Genomic DNA, 23,946 nt, shown 5'->3' with positions numbered 1-23,946 from the left:
CGGGCAGTTAATTTGCATATCGCCCTGATTAGCCAATGGGAAGGGTAGTGGATGTACGGCTAATTACCATGTTTTTCTTTTATTAGATAGGATATATATATCCCATTTACCATTGTACCAAAAAAACTTAAGATACCTAGGAATAAACTTAACAAAGGAGGTGAAAGACCTGTACTAGGAAAACTAGAGGATGTTGAAAAAAGAGATAGAGGAAGACACAAACAAACGGAAGAACATACTATGTTCATGGACTGGTAGAATCAACATCATTAAAATGTCCATGCTACCCAAAGTAATCTATAGATTCAATGCAATCCCCATTAAAATACCAATGGCATATTTCACAGACCTAGAACAAACTCTCCAAACATTCATCTGAAATTTAAAAAGACCCCGAATAGCCACAGCAATCCTGAGAAAAAGAACAAAGTTGGAGGGAATCACAAAACCAATATCAAGTTGTATTACAAAGTCACTGTTCTCAAAACTGCCTACTACTGGCATAAGGACAGACATATAGACCAATGGAACAGGACAGAGAACCCAAAAAATCAACTAAAGCCATTATGCTCAATTAATATTTGACAAAGGAGACAAGAGCATACAATGGAGTCATGACATCTCTTTAATAAATGGTGTTGGGAAAATTGGACAGATACATGCAAAAAAAAAAATGAAATCAGACCACCAACTTACACCATATCCTATATAATAAAAGCCTAATATGCTAAGTGTCCGGTTGACCAGTCAGCCATTCAACCATTCAAAGCATAATATGCTAATTATATGTTAAGGCCGCTCAAACGCTCACTATGAAGTGCACTGACAACCAGGGGGCAGACACTCCAACCAGTAGGTGAGCTTGCTGCTGGGGTCTGGCAGATCGGGACTGATTGAGACACACCAGACACACCCTGGAGCCCTCCCACAGTCCCTCCTGGCTGGCCAACCTCCCATGCCCCTCCCCAGCCCCAATCGTGCACCAGTGGGGTCCCTCGGCCTGGACTGTGCCCTCTCAAAATCTGGGACTCCTCGGGGGATGTTGCAGAGCTAATTTCAGCCTGAACCCAGAGGCCAGGCCGGGGACCCCACTGGTGCATGAATTCGTGCACTGCGACTCTAATACAAAAATAAACTCAAAATGTCCAAAGTGGACATATAGAAGGCCAAGAGACATATGAAAACATGCTCAAAGTCACTAATCATCTGAGAGATGCAAATCAAAACAATAATGAGGTACCATCTCACACCTGTCAGAATGGCTATCATCAACAAATCAACAAACGACAAGTGCTGGAGAGGACGCAGAGAAAAAGGAACCCTCATGCACTGCTGGTGGGAATGCAGACTGGTTCAGCCACTGTGGAGAACAGTATGGAGTTTCCTCAAAAAATTAAAAATGGCCCTAACCGGTTTGGCTCAGTGGATAGGGCATCAGCCTACGGACTGAAGGGTCCCAGGTTTGACTCTGGTCAAGGGCATGTATCTTGGTTGCGGGCGTGTCCTCAGTAGGGAGTGTGCAGGAAGCAGCTGATTGATGTTTCTCTCTCATCGATCTTTCTAACTCTCTATCCCTCTCCCTTCCTCTGTAAAAAAAAATCAATAAAGTATATTTTTTAAAAAAATTAAAAATGGAACTCCCATTTGACCCAGTAATCCCACTTCTAGGAATAGATCCCAAGAAACCAGAAACACCAATCAGAAAGGATACATGCACCCCTATGTTCATGGCAGCACAATTTACAATAGCTAAGATCTGGAAACAGCCTAAGTGTCCCTCAGCAGATGAGTAGATTCAAAAACAGCATGGATGGACCTGGGGAGCATTATACTAAGAGAAATAAGGCAGTCGCAGAAAGATAAATATCACATGATCTTACTCATTTGTGGAATATAATGAACAACATGAACTAATGAACAAAAATAGATCTAGAGACACAGAGGCATCAAAGAGACCATCCAACCTCAGAGGGGAGGCAAGGGAGTGAGAGGGGGTGAGTAAGAGAGCAACCAGAGGACCTGTATGCATGCATATAAGCATAACCCATGGACACAGACAATAGGGGCCTGAGGGCATGTGCTGGGGGGCCAGGGGGGATCTTCAAGGGAAAAAGGAGACATGTGTAATACTTTAAACAATAAAGAATTTTTTTAAAAAAAGAACATATATGCATAGTAAAAAAAAAAAGAAATTAACAACATGCTAAAATATAAGAAGAGTTCATACTAATTAAAATATGTATTGGTGGGGTGGTGAAATTAAAAAAACAACAAAAAAAGTATTGGTGAGAATAATTAAGAATCGATGTTCACAGCAACTTGCGCTCAAATTCTTGAAAAGGGGTGGAGTGACCGTAGACCAGAATTGGAAAAATCTGAAAACTCTATTGAACTTAAAAGTTATAATTAGTGAAGGTTTTACCTCTGACTAAGAAAACCACATTATCCAAGAATTAATCCACCATTAACCTTTCAAGGAACAGGCACTTAATAAGAGAGAAGTCTAATTCTGCAACAATATTTTTCCTTAGCTGTTACTCTTTGGATTCAGGAAGTGGAGAGTTGCCAGCGAGGTCATGCTCTCCATTCCAGCATTGTAACAATGGCCGGGAGTCCTGTGTCTTGTTCCTTATCATCTGACAGTGATACCAGGCAGCCACCCAGCTGAGGGAAGAAGGGGGCTTATAGTTGTTCCTTCAAGAATGCATTTGTAGGAGGAAGTAGTAGAAGCCTTTGGAGTGTTGCATGCTGGGAGTTTGCCTCTCCACTTACGAAAGGCAGTTGGCCAATCTGTCAGGAAACACATCTTTAACTGTGTACCGTGCACCAGTCTGTCCTGGGCAACGGTAACGCATTAAACAAAGGGATCTGTCTCCCCTGTGCCTCTTGATCATTCACTACCTTCACCTAATTCAAAGAAGTGGACAATGGTATTAGAAATGTTATCTTAGTTCATTTCAATAGAGAGTCCAAACATAGCGCAGCTACGGTCAAGGCAAGAGAGAAAGTTGTCTACTGTACTCCACAATCTATTGACAAACACACAAATAATCTTTAAAATTCTACCACAACCTCCTGAACTTCATACACATGATCCAATGAAAAGATGCTCTCCTATTTCCAGATGTAGACATACAACAATCGTTTAGTAGAAGCCACCAATCACAGACTAAAGATTCTGCATATCTGCCTGCCCTTAAGCTTCAAATAATGACAAAAATAATAACAGTTATCAAAATTTATAGGCAGCTTACTTTATGTCAGGCATTCTGTTTCACACATTAAATGCATTCTCTCATGTAGTTTTCATATTATTTAATCCTCATAATACCAATTGGAGGTTCTTTTATACATAAGGTAACAGAAATGTAAAGAAGTTAATTACATCATCCAAGGTCATGCAACTAATATGACAAAGAGCCATATGCAAATCCAGATCTGTCTGATACCAAGACCTGTACTCCAGCCATCACAGTGTGTTGCCTCTGAAAGGGAGATTATGCAAGAACATAAATGGATCATAAGGAAATTCAGGACAATTCTCAGTCTTGGCTACATTCCAACACGAGGTACAGGTCCATCTCTGTTGGTGGGATGGCCAAACCTGGGAGCTGGAGAATAACAAGAGCAACAGAGGATAAGGTTGGGGGCAGAAGTGGAATTTGCAGCAAGAGATAAGTGAAAAAGCCTTCTGATGTTTGACAGTGCAGTTCTTGTGAAACTGCCTCCTTCAAGTCCTTAAGACGGAGATACTGATTCCACAAAACAAAAGCAAAGGAGAGATCGAAAATTTTTAAAAAACTTAGAAAAAAATATGAACTGATCTAAATGAGAAAAGAACCAAAAAATTTAATAAAAGAATGTACAAAAACCAGAAACATGATAGGAAATATGCAAAATATATAAAAATGTATTAGAATATATTCTGTTAAATACAGTAAAGAACAAATTTGACACTGCAAAAAAATGAGATAATCATAAATGTAGAAGACTGCTTAGGAATTTTTGCAAGAATGCAAAATAAGAAAGAAAAATATAAAAGTGATGAAAGAAGACTAAATGAAAAAAAGGAGACTGAACCTACAAATATAGGTAGATTCATTAAAAAAAAAAAAAAAGGATGTGAAAACAGAGAAGCTTCATATGGCTCATGACACCCTTCTTGATTGCTCCCTAATTACATTTCCAGGGTCTCTTTGCATAGCTCCCCCCTGGCCCTCCACCCCTAGTCACACTATCTTCTTTCAGTTCTTCCAATCCACTTTGTTCCCTTATCTCCAGTAGGCCTTTCATCCCTCTAGTTTCTATTTCTTAAATACTTGTTTCTTTCCTTTGGCTAAATCTGACTCTTTCATTATATGTTAGCTCATGTCCATCTTGAGGCTAAGATTTGTTTAGGGTTTCACTCCGGATTTACAACACATAGGAATTTCCCTATACTCTTTTTCTCCTAAACTTCATTATTTCTAAACATCAGACAGAAAACAGCAGACTTTAGTAAACAAAATTGTGTATCAAAAAATTATATACTGAGCCAAGAAAACTGTTACATGTCAATGCAATGGAAAGATATTCTCATATATATGAAGATCTATAAAAAATAGTCATTCCTGAAAAATAAAATTTAAAATATAAAGCATATCAAAAAGAAGTGTTTCCAAACTGGCTCAAGTGTGAGAAAATAATGACAGGAAAGCAAGAATGGTAATTTGTTAAACAGGTACAAATATGTCTTTAAATTATGACCATAAATATAGTTGTAAATTATATACATACTAGAGGCCTGGTGCACGGCATTCATGCACTGGGCCCTGTCGCAGTGCGGGACCCCTCGTTCCTTACCGCCCACCAGCAGTGGAGGTGGGAGAGGCTCCTACCACCACCGCTGTGCTCGCCAGCTGTGAGCTTGGCTTCTGACTGAGCAGCGCTCCCCCTGTGGGAGCACACTGACCACCAGGGGGCAGCTTCTGCATTGAGCATCTGCCCCCTGGTGGTCAGTGCACATCATAGCAACTGGCCTTCCGCCATTCGGTCAATCAGCATATTAGCCTTTTATTATATAGGATAACAAAAATGAAACAGATAAGATATGTCCTATATAATAAAAGCCTAATATGCAAATCGACCGAACAGCGGAATCGGTGGAATGACCAGTCGCTATGATGTGCACTAACCACCAGGGGGCAGACGATCAATGCAGGAGCTTCCCCCAGTCTGCAGGCCTCAGGCCAGCCAAGGAGGGTGCCAGTGGGGGGCCCCTGATAGCCCTGCCAGTCACCTCACAGATCGGCCCTGATCGCCAGCCAGGCCTAGGGACCCTACCTGTGCATGAATTTGGTGCACTGGGCCTCTAGTATTAGTTATAACTATCAGAAATTATAAAATGAGTTATCATTTACCACTTGGCATATCTACAAAACCTAAAACAATATACTGAAGTACTACTTCCATCAATAAAGATTCAATAAGATAACCATACAATGATTGATTAGTATACTAAAATATATAGCTTACTCATACACCATCAGTAACTAGTTAAAATGTAATGAGAAGCTCAACGCCATAGATCAGTGGTTGAGCATTGACCTAGGAACCAGGAGGTCATGGTCAGGGCACACTACCAGGTTGTGGGCTCGATCCCCATTGTTGGGGATTTGCAGGAGGCAGCCAATCAATAATTCTCTCATCATTGATATTTCTCTATCCCTCCCCCTACCTCTCTGAAATCTATATATATATACACACACACACATATATATATTTATTTATTATTATTCTTTTTTTAATGTAATGGAGAGCCTTAGCCAGTTTGGGTCACTGAATAGAGTGTCAGCCTGTGGACTGAAGGATCTCAAGTTTGATTCCAGTCAAGGACATGTACCTTGGTTTCAGGCTCAATCCCCAGCCGTGGTTGGGGTACATGCTGGAGGCAACCAATTGATGTATCTCTCTCACATCAATGTTTCTCTTACTGTCTCTCTCTCCCTTCCACTCTCTCTAAAAAAAAAAAAAGTTAATGGAAAAATATCCTCTGGTGAGGATTAATTTTTAAAAAATGTAATGGACAGCAAGATACTATTCACAATAACAACTAAACATTAAAAAATAGTGATAACATTTGAAAGCAACATGTAGGACATATGAGAGAAGTAAACAATGAAATTCTTTTTTTTTTTTGAGATCTAAAACTATATTTGAATGAAATGGAAAGATACAGTGGTCCTGATTACAAAGATAAAACATTGTATTAAAAAAACCTCCATATTCCCTATGATTAGAATTATCTTTATTAGAAAAAAAACAAAAATGAAAATAATTATACTCATTTTTAATAGTCTTTTGGAGATAAAAGGGAATCTAATGAACAAAATAAACTCACAAGCAAAATAGAAACAGAAGTATGGACACAAGGAATAGACTGAAAGACTGTCAGAGGAGAGAGGGCAGAGGGGACTGGATGTAAGAAGGTGAAGGGATTAGCCAAAGAACATATTTGCATAACCCACAGACAGACAACAGTGTAGTGATGGCCAGAGGGAAGGGGGAGGGACAGGGTGGAGGAAGGCAAGGGATGGGGGGAAATGAGGATATCTGCAATAGTGTCAACAATAAAAATAGATAAAATAATTTAAAAAGGGCTGTCTTCTATATATTCTATACCTTTCCAATGTTTCATAATAAAAACATTTACTTTTATGATTTAAGAACTTTTTATTTTAAAAACAAACTACAGTGACCCTTCATCTTTTTTAAAAATATAAACTTGTTCTAATAGTGCAATGTATTTTATAATTTTTATTTGTATTAACTGTCTCCAATAATTTTTTCTAAAAATAATACATGCAGTATGTTTGTATAAGTGAAGGCTTTTCTCATTCCTTTTATTTGTATGATCACTATAGAGTATACATATTTCATTAAATGTCTTTCTCAGTCATTCTATTTGGCACAGCTCAGAGGGATTATTTGGACATAATTAGGGTTTAGATGTACTGATCTTCATTACTGCATTGGTGTGATAAAGTGCATTCTGGATAGCATGGGGGGAAATTCACCTTGGGATATTTTTATTCTATAAAATGAAATGAGATAACAATACTGTGATAAACAGGAATCTATTTTTTCCCTGCTTTCCTTGTCTCATTTCCTGGCTGCTGCAACATTCCTTCTTCAGCATCTCTTCTTAGGACACAGCATCCTTCAGTGAAGGCCTTGTGTCCATGTAATTAACAGGACAATGGGTGCCATCTATTATCATTAGCCAGATGCTTCTCTACATAATAGGGACTAGGCATTTGGCCCCACTGGCAATGTCTCTGTAAAAAATTAAAGTGCACTAATATGTAAACATTATTTCAACTCAATGCTGTTACTTTATTTGGGGAGTTTAAGTACCACAAACATCTGTTAAACCATCAAAGTTCATGCTCTTACAAATGTATTCTCAGTGGGCAGTTGACAGATTACAGTATCACTGTCCTCCAAGTGCTAATTTTTTAGCATTTTGTATTAGTCTAATAAGCTTCTTATAATAATAATAAAATCACACACTATATATAGGCTTTGAATTTCTTCACTAAAATTATATATTTGGGGGTCAGAATAGATCAAAAATAAAGAAGGGCTCAAAGAAGGAAAGAAGAAGCATTGACTTTTGGGGGGTGGAATCATGAGAGAGAGCATTGCTTGGAGTTGGTCCAATTCTTCCCAAGGAGATCCAGAATCCAGAAGAGCCTCAGACTCAGAACAACAGGCTGTTCTTGGAGCTCCTACTTCCTACAGAATTTGCCCCCAGAATACAGCCAGCAAGATCAGCTTCTAAATCAAGTAGAGAATCAAAAGAGAAGACAGTTCCTAATTAGATGTGTTGTTATGTTAGAAGAAAGTGAGATGGACTTCTTACCACCTCAGATTTCTTCAAAGGGCCCTGAAAAAGGCAGACCAGGGGAAAGTCACTCCACATTAACTAAAATACACTGAAGTCCGGTCTCCAAATGAAGCTTCCTTCCTTAGACATTGAGAGTGTTCCCAGTTAGCCCACCTGCTTCTACCCACCCACCCTGAAGGGAATCCTATCTTTCTGCATGATCCTGACTATCTACCCACATAAAATCATAATCACCCCCGTCATCTTTCAAAGGAAAAGATATTTGAAGAAATCAATAGTATAAAAAATAAAAACGGTGAAAATTTTTTTAAAAAATTCATAAATGGACCAGAGTTAATACCAGAAATTAAAATAGAACTTTAAAAATTGCCTAACTAGTGTTTTCAGAAAGATATGTGAAGACAATGTATCCATTAAATGGGATTACACTGAAATCAAAAAGGAGAAACCATGAGATAAAAGATGTATTAACATGTTATGGAAAAGGAAAAGTCAGTGTGCTGGGTTGAATACCTCCCCAAAACTCATGTCAACCTTAAACCCTGGAATGTGACCTTACTTTGAACTAGCATCCTTACAGAGGTAATGAGCTAAATTTTAAGATGCAGTTTTACTAGATTATTATTGTCTATAACCCAACCACTGGTGTCTTTATAAGAAGAGAAAACTGAGACGTAAGACACACAGGGAAGACGGGCATATGGAAACAGAGGCAGAGATTGGAGTGATGAATCTACCAGCCAAGGAACACTGAGATCGCCAGCAACCACCAGCAGCCAGGAGTCATGGAACAGCTTCTCCCTGAGAACTTCCAGAAAAAAACAATCCTGCTGACTCCTGGATATCACATGTCAAGCCTCCAGACTGTCAGAGAATAAATTTCTGTTGTTTCAAGACATCCAGGGTATGGTAATTTATTCCAGCAGCTCTGGGAAATGAATACAGTCAGTTTAGTGCTTTACTGTCTACAAAGTGAAATGGAAACTCAGAGAAGGAAACTTTTTTTTTTTTTTTGCTTTTGAGAGAACATAGAAGGTGTCAAGTAAGACTTGATAATTATCCACGATATTGAAAGATGACTGAATCAGCCTGTTAAATCCAGGAGAGGTGTGTTCCAAGCTCTGACAACAGTGTATGCAAACGTACAACTATGTGAACACATCTTTAATATTCAGGAACGGCTAACCATGTGGTCTGACTTCAGCAGTACTTTTACAGGTGGAGTTGTAAGAAATATTATTAAGAGCATGGGTGGTGGAAGACCCTGAGGAATCAGGTTACGTAGCAGCCAAAGGAAAGAGATAAAGAGATTTTTAAGTAAGAAAATGACATGACATATTTATGCTTTAGAAGGAATTACACTTCCTTGGTTCTGAAGTCACCATCTTCTTCCCAGTGTAACTCCTATGATGCCTGTTTTCATTTTTTATTTCCTTCCTCTCTAATCTCTGCTCTTTCCTGGACTTTTATCTAAAAGAAATATGTATTTACTTAAAGAAAGTTACTAAAGTGTTTAGAGTAAAGATTCTTATTATCATTTTTTTTAATCTCTAGTTAATTTTAGCATCTACTTTTGGGGTCAGAGCAAGCCGGGTCACCAGCAACTCAACCCTACTGGAGCCATCTGAGAAAATTCAGCCAGGGTTCTCATTCTTGCTGCATCTGCTCAAACCATCAAGGTCGATCCAGAAACACAGCCTCAATACTTGCATGTGCTTCAATCAATATGTGGAGGACATAGGCTTCATTAAATTGGACCACATGAACCACCATGAATGGGTCAATCAAGACATCTACCTCACCACAGAATGCTCTCTGTTTGTACATAAAATAAAATTTTAAAACTTCAATTATGTTTTAATGTGAATGTAATTGTCACGTGATCATAGAACTCTCCTGCTATCACTAAAATCTGATCTATGCATTTGCCCAGAGGTGGCAGTCCTAGCTTTGGGGGTAATTCACACATGAAAGCTTGTAAATTTCTCTAATATGTGTATGCAGAAGGGAGCAGTGATTACAGACGTGTCAGGAGTGTAATTGCTGAGAAAGCAGTAATTTCTTAGCATTTGGAGGGGTGAGGGTAGAGGTTGTATAAAATTTAATTACAATCTTGCAAAGCATTTGCTGAGAAGCCTTGCCTTTAGGGAGGTTAGGAACTTTTAGGCAGAGTACGTATAGGTCTTGTAGGGGAGATAATTCGTGGAGCCTTCCAGGAACAGCAGAGTTGTGGCTGGAGCAGAGTGAGAAGCTGAAACTTAGGAACTCTATTGAGCTCTGTAAGACATGGTTAGGTAATGTGAGATAAACTCCCATTTGGAGAACAGATTAAAGTGCTATGAACTGTTGTTGTTTATTTTTATTTTTAAATTTTATTTATTGATTTGAGAGAGACAGAAAGAGAAACATCACTTTGTTGTTCCACCTATTTATGCATTCATCGGTTGACTCTTGTACGTGCCCTGTCTGAGGATCGAACCTGCATATCAGGATGATGCTCTAACCAACTGAGCTACCTTCTTTTTTTAAAAAATATATTTTTAATGATTTTTTACAGAGTGGAAGGGAGATGGATAGAGAGTTAGAAACATCAATGAGAGAGAAACATCGATCAGTTGCCTCCTGCACACTCCCTACTAGGGTTGTGCCCGCAATCAAGGTACATGCCCTTGACCAGAGTCGAACCTGGGCCCTTTCAGTCCGCAGGCTGACGCTCTATCCACTGAGCCAAACCAGTCAGGGATGTTGTTGTTTTTTAAAGGTTCGTTAGGTGTTGTGAGCAGAATAGATTTTAGTGGGACAAGGCTGGAGCAGGGAAACAAAGCTACTGGAATAGTCTAGTTGGGGGGGAAGAGCTACTACATTGAATAGCCAGGTCCATTTCAAAGAAATTATACAAAAATTAGTATTTTCTTGGGCTTTAACAAAATAATAACAAGGCAAAGCTGACATTTCTTATAGAGAAGGCTTCTTATTCTCCACTCCCTTTTTATGGTGGTGATTTACTGCAACCAAAAAAAAAATTAAGGAGAATACTTTGCATTTAATTTTGCAATCATAAAATTTATGAAATTGTTGTCTATAAGCCAGAAATATAAATGAAAAATCACAAAACATAATGCAAAATTTTATAGTGTTAAATCCAATGGAAGAAAAACTACTAATAAACCAGATTTTCAAATCATAAAACCAATGAATCTTGAATTAGAAAAGAAGTTATAAAGGTTTTTCTGTCCATTGTGCAAACAGAAACTAGGGGAACATTCTTGACTTCTCTTTGTGTTTCACTCACTGCACCCAATCAATCAACAATTCCATTTTATGTAACTATGTCTTCATTCCTCAGGCCACTATCTTAATTCAGGTCACCAGAATCTCTAACATGTGCGAAAATTAATAAAGGGAAACCTCACTAAAATGGAGCAGGGAGGCCAGAGGGGAAAGCTCTCACACTCCATGTCAATTATAGACCACAATAGAAAAATCTGTCCTCAACTGGACAGAATAATCAATGATAGGCCCCAACAGGAAAAGACGTACATTGCATCTCCTATAAGAAATCAAGCATCCCAGAACTCAACCAATGAAAAATTGTCATCTCCCTGAACTCTCACTTTTCTCTTCCAACTTCCTCCGTTTACTCCATAAAATAACCTTCCTGTCCTTTGCTGAATTTACCAATGCCTTTTGCTATAGCTTGCTTGTCCTGAGTTGCAATTCTTTACTGTTCCCAAATAAACCCATTTTTGCTGGTAAAAAATAGGCTTTTATTTTTAAGATCAACACATGCTAAACTGTAGTCCTCCTAACAAATGTGTACTCACTCGTTCTCCCCAGCCCAATTCCTCTTTATTCAGAATAATATTCCCAATTACAAATCTGCTTGCTATTGTTCTGCTTAAAATCCTTCAAAAGCTTCCCATTACCACCAGACGAAGACCTTTCAATCCAATCTCTCTACATGTGCGCTCATTTCCCGTTCTCTTACACAGTGGGGCAGCTGTACTGAATTACTTGTGGTATTTTGCACAGGCCATGCCTTCTTCTTCTTTTAGGACTTTACCTAGGCCCGTGGTCGGCAAACTGCGGCTCGCGAGCCACATGCGGCTCTTTGGCCCCTAGAGTGTGGCTCTTCCTAAGCCTTAGGAGTACCCTAATTAAGTTAATAACAATGTACCTACCTATATAGTTTAAGTTTAAAAAAATTGGCTCTCAAAAGAAATTTTAATCGTTGTACTGTTGATATTTGGCTCTGTTGACTAATGAGTTTGCTGACTAAAAGCCCTAGGCTTTTCCCTCTGTCTCAAAAGTCTGGCTATTTCTTCTTCATCCTCTGGTACCAGCAGTGACATACTTCCTCCGGGAAGGTTTTTCCAACCTTGGAGAGACTATGTTTACCTCCAAAGCGTCCTGTGCTTACTCCTGCTGGAGATCTCATGACATTGCACTAATGTTTCCCTTTTAGTCCTCTCTTCGAGACCACAAACTTCTTAAAGGCAGATGATATGCCTTGACCTTGCCACTTGTAAAATGCCTGGTATGTAATATGTACATATTAGATATTGTTCTAGTTCATCACTATGTATTCATGAAGGATGGAATTATTTTTATAATTTTTCCAAAAGTTATTCAGTATTTGCATGAAAAATCTCAGGGACAAATTATTTTTTCATGAACTTTCTACATGCCAGAAGGCTTCCTTAAGGTAGTTTATTGCAACTTCACCATCCTCCAACATAATAATGTTTGCCCTATGGGATTATGATGATGATGATGATGATACAAATGACTATAGAACAGGCACCATGCTGGATACTTCACATGAATATGCTCAGTCCACCCTCATAACAATTCTTTGAATCATATACTATTAATACTTCCCAAGTCCAGTTAAAAAGGAGGTATAGAGAAGCAATTTGGTGAAAATTATACATCCAGCAAGTGGTCAAACAAGAATTAAAACTCAGCTGGCTGAATCCAACCCTTAGCATTACTTCACTTCCATCTCAGAACCAACTGTCATGCAGTGAGCCCGTTTTTCAATTCTTGTACACTAACAACATTTGTAGTTAAAAAAATAATAAATAATTATTAAAAACTAAAGGCCTGGTACATGTATTCATGCACAGGTGAGGTCTCTCAGGGTGGCCTGCAGGGATCGAGCCCCAGCTCACGACCCCAGGCTTGCAGCCCCGCAGTCCCACCTGGCATCTCGCTGCCATGGTTCCACTCTTGTCAGGGCCCATCAGGGCCAGCAGCACCGCCACTGCCGCCTGCTGCCAGTGCCACATCACTGATGCCCGCCATGTTCCGCATTACCCCCTGGTGGTCAGCGCATGTCATAGCCAGCCGTGGAACTCCCAGTCAAACAATTTGCATATTAGGGTTTTATTACATAGGACTAGTGGCCCGTTGCACGAAGATTCGCTCATTAGGCCTTCCTTCCCCTGGCTGCCAACACCGGTTTTCCTCCGGCACCCGGGACCCAAAACTTATTTTTTGGTCTGGCCGCAGCAGCAAGGCTTGGCTTCTCCACTGCGGCTGCTCCCAGCCCTTCATTTTTTATTTTTTTCCAGCTCCTCCAGTGGAGGCCTGGGCTGGCTGTAAGCCTGGGTCCCCAGCCACTCCTTGAGTGGAGCCCAGGCCCCCAGACCCTCCTTGAGCGGAGCCCAGGGCGGGCTGGAAGCTTGGCTTCCCCCGTCGCAGGGAGCAACCCAAGCCTCCTGCTCGCTCCAGCTCCATGGCTGCTACCATCTTCAGTGGTCTTCAGTCTTTGCTCTGTGCCTGTGTATGCAAATTAAAAGCCTTCTTTGTTGGATTAATTTGCATAGTTGCTCTGATTGGCTGATGGGTGTAGCGGAGTGACGGAGTGATAGTTAATTTGCATGTTTCTCTTTTATTATGTAGGATAAAAACCTACTTAACTTTGTTTTAAACTGATTTCCAAGTTCAACTGTCCACAGAACTCTTTTAAGGGGCAATACCTATTCACATCCTGAATAACTACAAATCTGTAAAATGTACTTTGAGAAATACTGGTCTAAACATGATTATTCTCCTAGTTCATTGCAAAATTGTATTTGCTTTTGGAGCAGTCACTTCACAGTAATAGTATGTACTGGGCCAATAGTCAACTACAACGATGACCACCTCATCTGAATTCTAATAGAAGCCTACTGAATTAGAGTCTCTGGAGTGAGACCTGGGAATTGAAATTTTTAGTCATCATCTCATGTTAGTTCTAAGCACATCTATTTTTAGTCCTGCCTTGGGCTGAGCACCTTACATCTCATCAGGGAATCTCATTTATAAACCCAGAGGTTCCTTCATCCCCAGTTTCAGCCCTCTCTACTTCTCAAGTCTGCTTGCCTGCCTTCTGGTTCTTCTACTGGCCCACATTACATGGCATGGTATTCTCTGCCAATCCTCCATGTTTCCCCGCTACTGGACTGATCTTCCCCTTGATTGCTGGAAAACACTTATCTTCTGGGAGTTGACTAAAATGTTATCTCTTCTGTATAGAAGAGTGGGTTCCTCTCTAGTCTGTGCATCCACACTATACCAATATCTCATTATAGTGTTTAATGCATTCTATTATAACGAAGGATGTGCAGCTCTTTTCCAGCAGAATACAAGTGTCTTGGTGGTAAATGCCACATTTTAACCCTTCTTGCCTTGTCAATACTAATGTAGTCTTAGCCAATAGTTGAGGCTCAATAATTATCAGTGAGGGGCTCAAAGGAATTTAAAAGACTTTATCTTTGAAGCTTGATTATCTCCCTGCTTGTTTAGCTAAGAAAGAAATACACTAACACCTGGTGTCAACACATATCAACCATCAACACAAGACACGATGGAGGAAATACAAAAGGGGTTGATAAACACAGCGCTGAAGCACCAAGGCAAGTACTCTGCAACTACATTTATTTCTAGAAAACAAATGTTACCAAGCAGCCACCTACGACAGGGAAATCAGAGGTGAGTTAAAGCAATGATTGATACATAAATAGAAACAGATTTTGAAAACAATCACTAAATTTTAAAAAACTAAAGAACTGATAGCATGCACAGCTAAAAATTGAGCAATGGACTCACGGGATAAATTGAAACAATTAAGTAACCCTATTTTGACACTAAGATGAATTAATTTTGAATATTATTGAAGCTTATTGGTGCATTAAAATGTTTGATTTCATTATTTGAATTCTGTATTTCTAACATTGCACTCTAAATATAAAAGCACAGTCAACACCATTAAGTACCAAGGAATTAAGCGTAAGCTCACAAATGTTTATCTTTCATGATACAAATACAATAATTGTTCAACTTAATGCGCCCACTAATCATTTTATGACTGAGAGAGGTTCATTCAGGCCTGATAGATAATAAATTTTCAAAAGCTTATAAAAAGAAAAAGGCTACTTACTACTTAAGATTCTGTTTGCATAGAAAGGTGCCAGTTAAGGCTCTATTCTGTCCATTTCCTACTCAATTTCCTAAGGTTTCATTAAGGATATTTTAATAATTTTCATAATTGCCCACCCCAAGAGAAAAACAGGATAATTTAAATAATAAATCAAACTATAACTGTATTGTTCTATTTTCCTAAATACTAATTTTATTCATTTTATACAAATTAATATGTCAAAAGAGTGAGGATGCTTACTTTTGCTATGATTACTTTGCTATTGTTTCCAATTTAATTATTAAACATTATTCACTTTTTTTAAATATATTTTATTGAGTTTTTACAGAGAGGACGGGAGAGAGATAGAGAGTTAGAAACATCGATGAGAGAGAAACATCGACCAGCTGCTTCCTGCACACTCCCCACTGGGGATGTGCCTGCAACCAAGGTACATGCCCTTGACCGGAATCGAACCTGGGACCTTTCAGTCCGCAGGCCGACGCTCTATCCACTGAGCCAACGGTTTCGGCGGATGTGCCTGCAACCCAGGTACATGCCCTTGACCAGAATCGAACCTGGGACCTATCAGTCCGCAGGCTGACGCTCTATCCACTGAGCCAAACCGGTTTCGGCAACATTATTCACTTTTAGCAAACAGCATGTTATCCTAAATCCAGAGGTTCTCAATCTATGGGTCGTGACCCCTTTGGCGGTCGAATGACCCTTTCACAGGGGTCGCCTAAGACCATCCTGCATATCAGATATTTACATTACGATTCATAACAGTAGCAACATTACAGTTATGAAGTAGCAACGAAAATAATTTTATGGTTGGGTCACAACATGAGGAACTGTACTGAAAGGGCCAGAAGGTTGAGAACTACTGCAAATCAATAAACATAACCTCATATCTAAATCTCTGTTGTACAATTTGCAAACGTAGACACAAATTTTACGTAAGTTCTGAAAAATGTCTGGCCCTTTCATCAAACCCACTCTAACAAATTACCCAACTAATAACTTTCTATTGGTCCAATTAGTTTTTACTTAAAAATTCATAATCATGTATAAAATTTAGGACTAACAATACTGTGTGAATATATTAAGAATATTATTAAAACAATCCTTTGCGTTTTATCAGTTAGTGAGCGACTTATAAATTATAGGCACAGTATAAGCAAGAAAAACTCTGCAGCCAACAGGTGTCATAATTTATCTCTGGCACTGTCACCGTAGAGACAAGTCAAAACTCCATTGATGAGGCTGAATCAGAGAACACTTGTCAAGAGTAACTATCTTGGCCTTTGCTCCAATTTTTATCTGTCACCAATGTTGTCAGACACATAAAGAATGGCAATGCTCTAAGATCTGACAGCAAACCCACCAGGGTCTTCACACAGGAAATGAAGAAGATTCTACTGGATTATATGCATAACATTTTCTTAATACTTACAACACATAGGAAATATCAGATGACACAGATGTCTTTATCATTTTCAACTTTCAGAAGGAAAGATCAGTCAAGTGACTGTAGCAATTATGGAGTATTTTTTTTTCTGATATTACCAGCAACACTTTGGCCCATGTTCTCTGTTTGATTCCTATAAAATGCATCCTCTCAAACACCCTTATGCTGATAATGTTGCTTTACATCACATCACAGTGAAATAAACACAAACTTTGGCTAACTATCCATTAAAGAAAGGTCCAAGGAAAAGTTTTTCTGCCCTGTGTTTACTGACCTCACAACATCATTTCATTTGCAGATCTCAACAGTTCCAAACATCTTTTGCTCCTTTAATTCATCAGTTATCTTTATGTAAATCCTCCCTGATCTCATTAATTACATGTGAAAAGAAAATGCTCTATAAAACACAGTAACCATCACCAGTAGATTAAACCAGGGTGCATTTAAAAATTCTAAAGACCATAATCAAACAAGATTCAAAAAAGCATATCACAAGACACACACACACACACACACACACACACACACACGGATAAAGAGAATATAGATATGATTTCTTAATTATCTAAATCTCTCCTAAAGACTCCTTACATGGCTCAGTTTGGAAGCTGAGGCTTCTGTAGATCTCCTCATGGAGATTCTGAGGCAAAGGGGAAAAAATAGGAGATAAGTGCATAGGCAGGTTAGTGTGGAGCTTTCAAGGTAATAGAACAATAAGATGTAGAACTGGTAGAGGAGGCAGCAACGGAAGGCCGCATCTGGAGAGGGAACTGGAAATAAAGTGAATCCCTGAGACAGTGACTAGCCCCTGCTACTGTTGAACAACAGGACATGGAAGAGGGCAGGCCTTACCCCAACTATTCCTAATATGATCACTGCTTCCTGGGGCTACAATTTGTGTATCTAATATTAACACAGTCCAGACGAGGCAATCAAGATTGAATGAAAAGAGCAACAAAAATCAGATCTAAGTTCTAGTGCTGCCACTGTCAGAGCCACAGCTATGAACAAGGCAGCTGCCTTATCTGTGAATTGAGACAATTATGCCAGATGATGGTCAGTTTCCTTCCAACTCTAAGTCTCATGAACACCAGAAGTCTGTCGTACGTATCAGTCAACAATCCTATTCAAACAGTATCTATTTTGGATATATGTAACACACATGCATGTACACACACACACACACACACGCACGTCATTAATTAAAACTCTAAGCCATGCTATTACATGTCTCTTCCATTTTTTATCCATATAAACATATTCCCTGAGTACAGATCTATCTTATAAACATGAATATAACTTCCTTTTATGTGAACTTGTATATCCTGAAGTAGAAAAACTGTTTTCTCAAATGAGAAACATGGAGCACTATATACACACACACACACACACATATATCTTGAAATATTATTCATTGAGCACATTAAAACATAAACTTATGAACTGTGCTAGACAGTATTATATTTTCTATGCTTACTCTGATAAAGGGAGTTATGAAAGAGCTAGAACTGAATAATTTGACACTATTTTGTTAACACTTAAATGTGTCAGGCATATCTGTAAATCTTCAAGTGAATAAGATTTTCCCTTCTGTGTAAGATACAGGAAGGGGAAAAGGATGGTGTCTTTGACAAGGCACTTTTCAAATGGAAATAAAACTGAGATTTTCTAATCAGTTATCCTTGTGGGTAAATGGATTTACACCTGCAGTGAAGCTGAGACTTAGGAAATGACAGAGCCCATCATCTTCATGGGTTTCATGATGGAGCCACAGCAAAAGATTTCCTGAGATCAAATATGTGGTTGAGAGAAAGCTGTTTTCAATGGAAACAGGAAGCAAGGCGCTAACCTGTTTCTATGGTAACTAGAGCAGTAGCTACCAACAGCTGTAGGGGGGAAAAAAGGGCAGAAAGTTATAAATGCAAAAAACAAACAAACAAAATTGATGCTGGTTTACTTTATCAGTATGATGCTCCTTATGGTACAAACAAAATCAGTGCAGACACGTTGTCCCTGCACCACTAATCCCAGAGATCCTTTTCCTCCAAACCTCAAAATGTTGGACCTGGAAAGAAATTTAGCTACTATCTAACCCAAAGCATTATGCCCTTTTTTTTTTTCCCAGAATAAGGCAAAAAAAAAAAAAATCAAGACACAGAAAGATGAAGTGAATTCATCTTTCCAAGGTCACACATCCAATGGTAAAATCAGGATTCACTCCTAGGTCTCTGAAACCCCAGTCCAGGCTATTTTCCCAATGCTGTTTCCATATATTCTCTACTCCTAGTCTCTTCTCCCCCAAATACTCCCATTTTAGTCACTTCCTGTAAAAATATTCACTACAGAGTATTACAATTAATTACTATCTTTTGACCAATAAGAGAAGAAAAAAAGCAATGCTAGTCTGTCATTAAAAAAAAAATCTTAGCCCGGGCCAGTAACTCAGTTGGTTCCTGATCACCAAGGCTGTGGGTTTGATCCCTGGTCAAGGCACATACAAGAATACAAGAAACAACGAATGAATGCATAAATAAGTGGAACAATAACTTATTTATCTCTCTCTCCCCTTTCCTCTCTCAAATCAATCAATAATTTTTTTAATCTTGACTAATCATGTAAAAGAAAAGCCCTTTATACTTCAAGCAGAATTATATTATTTATATAATACATTGATGGTTATTATTTAGACCATGTTGCCACTATATATTTCCCTCTGGAGATCTGTGTTTACCTTTTATCAGTCCTTTAGTGCCCTTTACTATTTCACTTAGACATACTTTTAAAGGTTGTCATAATAAAAAAGGATATATGACTCAGAAGTTCAAAAATATGAGACCTAAAAACTGCATTTACTTTATTTGGAGTCATAAATATAAATGGTTATGATATACATTTTTCAAATGGGAAAGGCTGGCCTGAGTTTTTTATATAAACCCACGCATTTCCTTGTTTTCAGTTACTTTGAAAATGTGCTTGACAGAAAAAAATTTCCTTGTCTGTCTCTTTTTTTAAAATCTTCATTGTTGAAACTATTACATATGTCCCCCTTTTTCCCCCTTTTAGCCTGCACTGTCCCCCACCCTAGGCCTTCACCACACTATTGTCTGTGTCCATGGGTTTTGCATATATGCATACAAGTTCTTTGATTAATCTCTTATTTAGTTTTGTCAACTCAAGTTCACAAATGAGCTCTTAGAAAAATATCACACACACACAAAAATGTATACCTAATCTGTCCAACTAGTACATTCACCTTGGGCATGCCTAAGCCCAACCTAATGTGTCGATCATCTAGTTTGTGACCAAATATACTACTGAAAATACAACTGACTAATGAAGTTATGAGCTTCTTTTAATGATGTATTGAATTCGGTACTCTCTGGTCCTGTCCAATGCTCAGAATATAGGCATATATTCTGAGAATATAAGCATGTGAACTTTAAAACAGTGGCCTGAAAAAGGTCAAAAGACACTTGGATGCCTATAAGGCAAATGCAATCACACCAGACTGTTACAGCAGATTCTTTTCAGGGTTCCGAAGGTTGGATTTGCATTGTTATATGGTTGGCCATGACTTTTCATTAATATGAACGGGATGAAGACACCTGACCATACCTCCAAAAATCCAGTTGTTTGGTATAAATACAGCCTTCATCATCTTCTCCAATAATATTACAAATAGATAGTCTATACGTCACTTTGAAGGCTCAACAATGGAGATTAAAACAGCCTAACATTTTCATAATAAAGACTAACAATATGTTAAGGCCATCATTTCTAAATAGAATATTTTCAGGCATTTATCAGGCAAAATTTCCAGTGAGCTGTTTTTGAAAAAAACTTTTTACTATCTCTAGAATTTTATTTGTTGTTATTTTGTTGTACTTTTTAAAATTTAATAGATATTATCTTTTGGAAATGTTTAATTATAAAATAATGCTGAGCCTATTGAGGGCAAAGGATTATATTTTCTCTATGCATTTCCAGTATGTTGCATAGTTTCTGGCCTACAGTGAGTGCATACTCAATATTCATTGAATAAATAAATATTCTAAAAATTTTAATAACTGACTACAATATTTTATGAACAAGATATATTTGGCCATTAAATCTTTTAACTGGGGCAATGGTTACAAAACAAGAATATACTGTATTTTCCTCCTTTAACCTAATTTTTGACTAAAATTGTCCCTATCTTATTATATTTTTAATTAAATATTACATTTAAAATTAACAAATAGTTACAGTAGTTAGGTCATTTCCCTCTTGTTTTTGTTTGTTTTGTTCTTTGTGGTTTGAAGACGGGGGAAAAATGGCCCATAAAAATAAACACATGCAATTCTAAATCCAATTCCAGATACAGAAATTTAAATTTTAGTAGTTTTAAGAACTAAAATTGTAGAAATAAAACAATCTGAAATGCTAATAAAGTGAATATTTTCATAATTAAAAATGATGGATTCACTATCATAATTCCCATATTTTTACTCAAATGTTGGATGGTGCCGGGTAAAAATTTCTACCAGCCAAAGTCCAGGAATACATATATTAAAAAAGTCACAGATGACCTTTCAGAGTTAGAATGCTAGTGAATATCTTATGCTGCATTAACTCTCGAGAGCAACACAATCTGCAGAGATTTCACAAACCAGTCGGTTATAACCAGTGGCTGTGGTGGGAAGGGCCTGGAGAGGATGTCATGAGACCTCCAGATAATTTTGGCTCTGTCTTTGTTAACTTGCTGTCTGACCTTGGCCATCACTTAGCATCTGCAGTCTTCATATTCCTCATCTACATCTAAACTTTAAAGGGTCTTCACAAGGTGATCTCAAAGAAATTTTCCATATCTACAATTCAGGTAATTCTGCTTCTAATGGCTCTTTGACCTTGTGTTAATCTCTATCTGTGTTCTTTGCTCACCTGAAATGAATGCAAGCCAAATTCTTAACAATATAATGAAATCTTAGCAAGATTTTTAAAAAACTATTTTCAAGAGTCTACCCTTTGACCAATAATCAATTGAATCAATTTCCATAGCAATAATAAAGATTGAACACATTCTTAATTAAGTTTTTGCTATACAATTTGTCCTACAATAAAAGGCATTAAATGTATTATGTGCTCATACAAGAAAGAAAATAAATATTCTGTCTTCTTTATAGCACATAATTTGGGGGGGGAAGGGAGATCACATGATGAGTCTAAAAACAAATTCAGATTATCTTTTTACCCACCAAGTGGAAAGAGCATTGTGGCACTCCACTGGGTAGGTAGGGGCGTGGAGGGAGGAGAGGGGGAGACACAGATGTTATGGTCATGAGTCTGTGATTTAATTTAAATATGTAGTCATTTGTTTCTTCTGAATGCCAACTTTTGTTGAATTTATAGAATGATCTTAAAAGGAAGATTTCAGAGTTGAAGTTTTGAATTCAATATTCAAATATGAAAATGTGGACCTACTAGAATTTTTGCATGCATTTAAATTCCAGATCCAATAGAGTAGCAATAGTTTACATCCTTTATATACTTTTTCACACTGAAAGCAAAACATATCTTCATACTTCTGAAGTGGTATCAGAGGCACATCTGACAAGTTGGTAGAGAGACAGCTGCACAATATCTCAGAGACAAAGGCTTCTAACATGCAAAGACAATAATAAGGATAGAGCAGAAGTGAAGCTGGGAGAATTCCCATTATGCCCAGGGGGTGGGGGGGTATCTTTTCTGGGCGTCAGAAGCAAACCAGACACTTGCAGTTGCAAAGATTTAACAAAATACAGTATTCTGTTCTCACATATAATTAAAAACCATTCACATACTATGTAATTTTTGGTTATTTATATTTCTTTTGTTTCCTTTAAACTGGAGAAACCATTCCTGGTTACTTTTATAGTCCCTTCATGGGATTTTGAAGAATTAATTGGGAATGTCAAGAACCAACTTGAAGCTGTCACTCAAGCTAGAAACTGAAAAGAAAAATTAGGGATGGGATCACAGTCTAAAAGAGGAAAATAAAGTTCGCCACAATCTAAATTGCCCAGATTTAGAAAATCGGATGAAACTTAGATCACCGAAGTGACTCATTCACGTGCCACCTGTAAAATAAACATAGACACAGCCCAAAGGGAAAGACACCTGCCTCCAAATCTCAGTGTGCAGGTGGGCTCTCGGGCCACCTCACTGGGACCAGCACTCCCGCCTCCTTCCGGCTTGGAAAGCCAGTGGCCCCAACAGCAGGAGGAGACCCTCCGGGCACACCCTCCCCCACACCAGCCACTCTATCCTCAGATTAGATAGCTAATGGCAGCCTCTGCTACCGGTGAGCCAGATGTGCAGGGGTGTCCGGGCCCCACTGAAAGTGTCAAATCCTGGGGACCAGAAGGCCCAACGAGACATCGGAACTAAAGGAAAAGTTGGAGGAAAAGAGTCAGGAAAACACAAACAACAAAACAAACTGGAGATGAAGTCTGATACCGGTTTCAAGACAAGGTTCCAGACAGCCTTGCCCAGAGGACTGGACATATGCCCTTCGGGTTCCATCTGCTAAAGTAAATCTCAGTTTGAGTTGAGGAGGAGAAGGAGATGAAGGCGAACTGAGATGGGAGGGGGGGGGAAGAAAGGGGCCAGGGCCCCTGAATTCACCCTTCACCAGATGGGCCTCTGATTCTCCCCTCCCCCACTCCCCCACGCCCATCCCAGGGCCCTGGGTGCAAAGGAACAGCAAGTGGGGGAAGGCGCTGGGAGGCGCAGGGAAGGGGGCGGCTCTGGCCTTACCCTGGCTGCTCTGGACGAGTAGGGGTCTTCGAAGAGCGCCCACATGCGGGGCTGCAGCCTCCTCCAGCGGCCAGACTTGCCGTCGGGGCCCCCCAGGCCGGCGGCCTCCTCGATGCCCAGCCTCTTGGCCGCCAGCTCCTCCTCGTCGCCCGGGTCGCCGCCCATGAGGTCGGGGGTCTCGAAGATGTCCAGCGCCTCCTCGGCGTCGCGGTGCTGCCGGTAGGTCATCCAGCAGCAGGGCTCCACGTCGGTCTCGTCGATGCCCCAGAAGCCGAGCTCCTCCTCGAACAGCGGCCCGCACACGTCGGACGGGCAGTGCAGCTTGCCGGTGCGGTAGTAGTTGAGCACGTAGGCGAAGACGCCCGGGTGCCGATCGAAGAAGAACTCGTCGGTGCCGGGGTCGTAGTC

The 23,946-nt window shown here is 39.2% G+C and overlaps 1 protein-coding gene across 1 annotated transcript in view; it reads right to left on the bottom strand.

Moving 5' to 3' along the window:
- The window catches only part of KCNC2 (potassium voltage-gated channel subfamily C member 2), a gene marked incomplete at its 5' end in the record, with an annotated part of 214,110 nt that extends 190,164 nt beyond the window's left edge, over positions 1 to 23,946 (bottom strand). The window contains one exon of the mRNA XM_006759749.1: positions 23,539 to 23,946. Coding sequence (XP_006759812.1) covers positions 23,539 to 23,946 — 408 coding nt within the window. The remainder of the gene's footprint in view (positions 1 to 23,538) is intronic.

This window comes from Myotis davidii, unplaced genomic scaffold (assembly GCF_000327345.1).
Source record: "Myotis davidii unplaced genomic scaffold, ASM32734v1 scaffold54, whole genome shotgun sequence".
Lineage (NCBI taxonomy): Eukaryota > Metazoa > Chordata > Mammalia > Chiroptera > Vespertilionidae > Myotis > Myotis davidii.
This window is presented reverse-complemented; position numbering and strand designations above follow the sequence as displayed.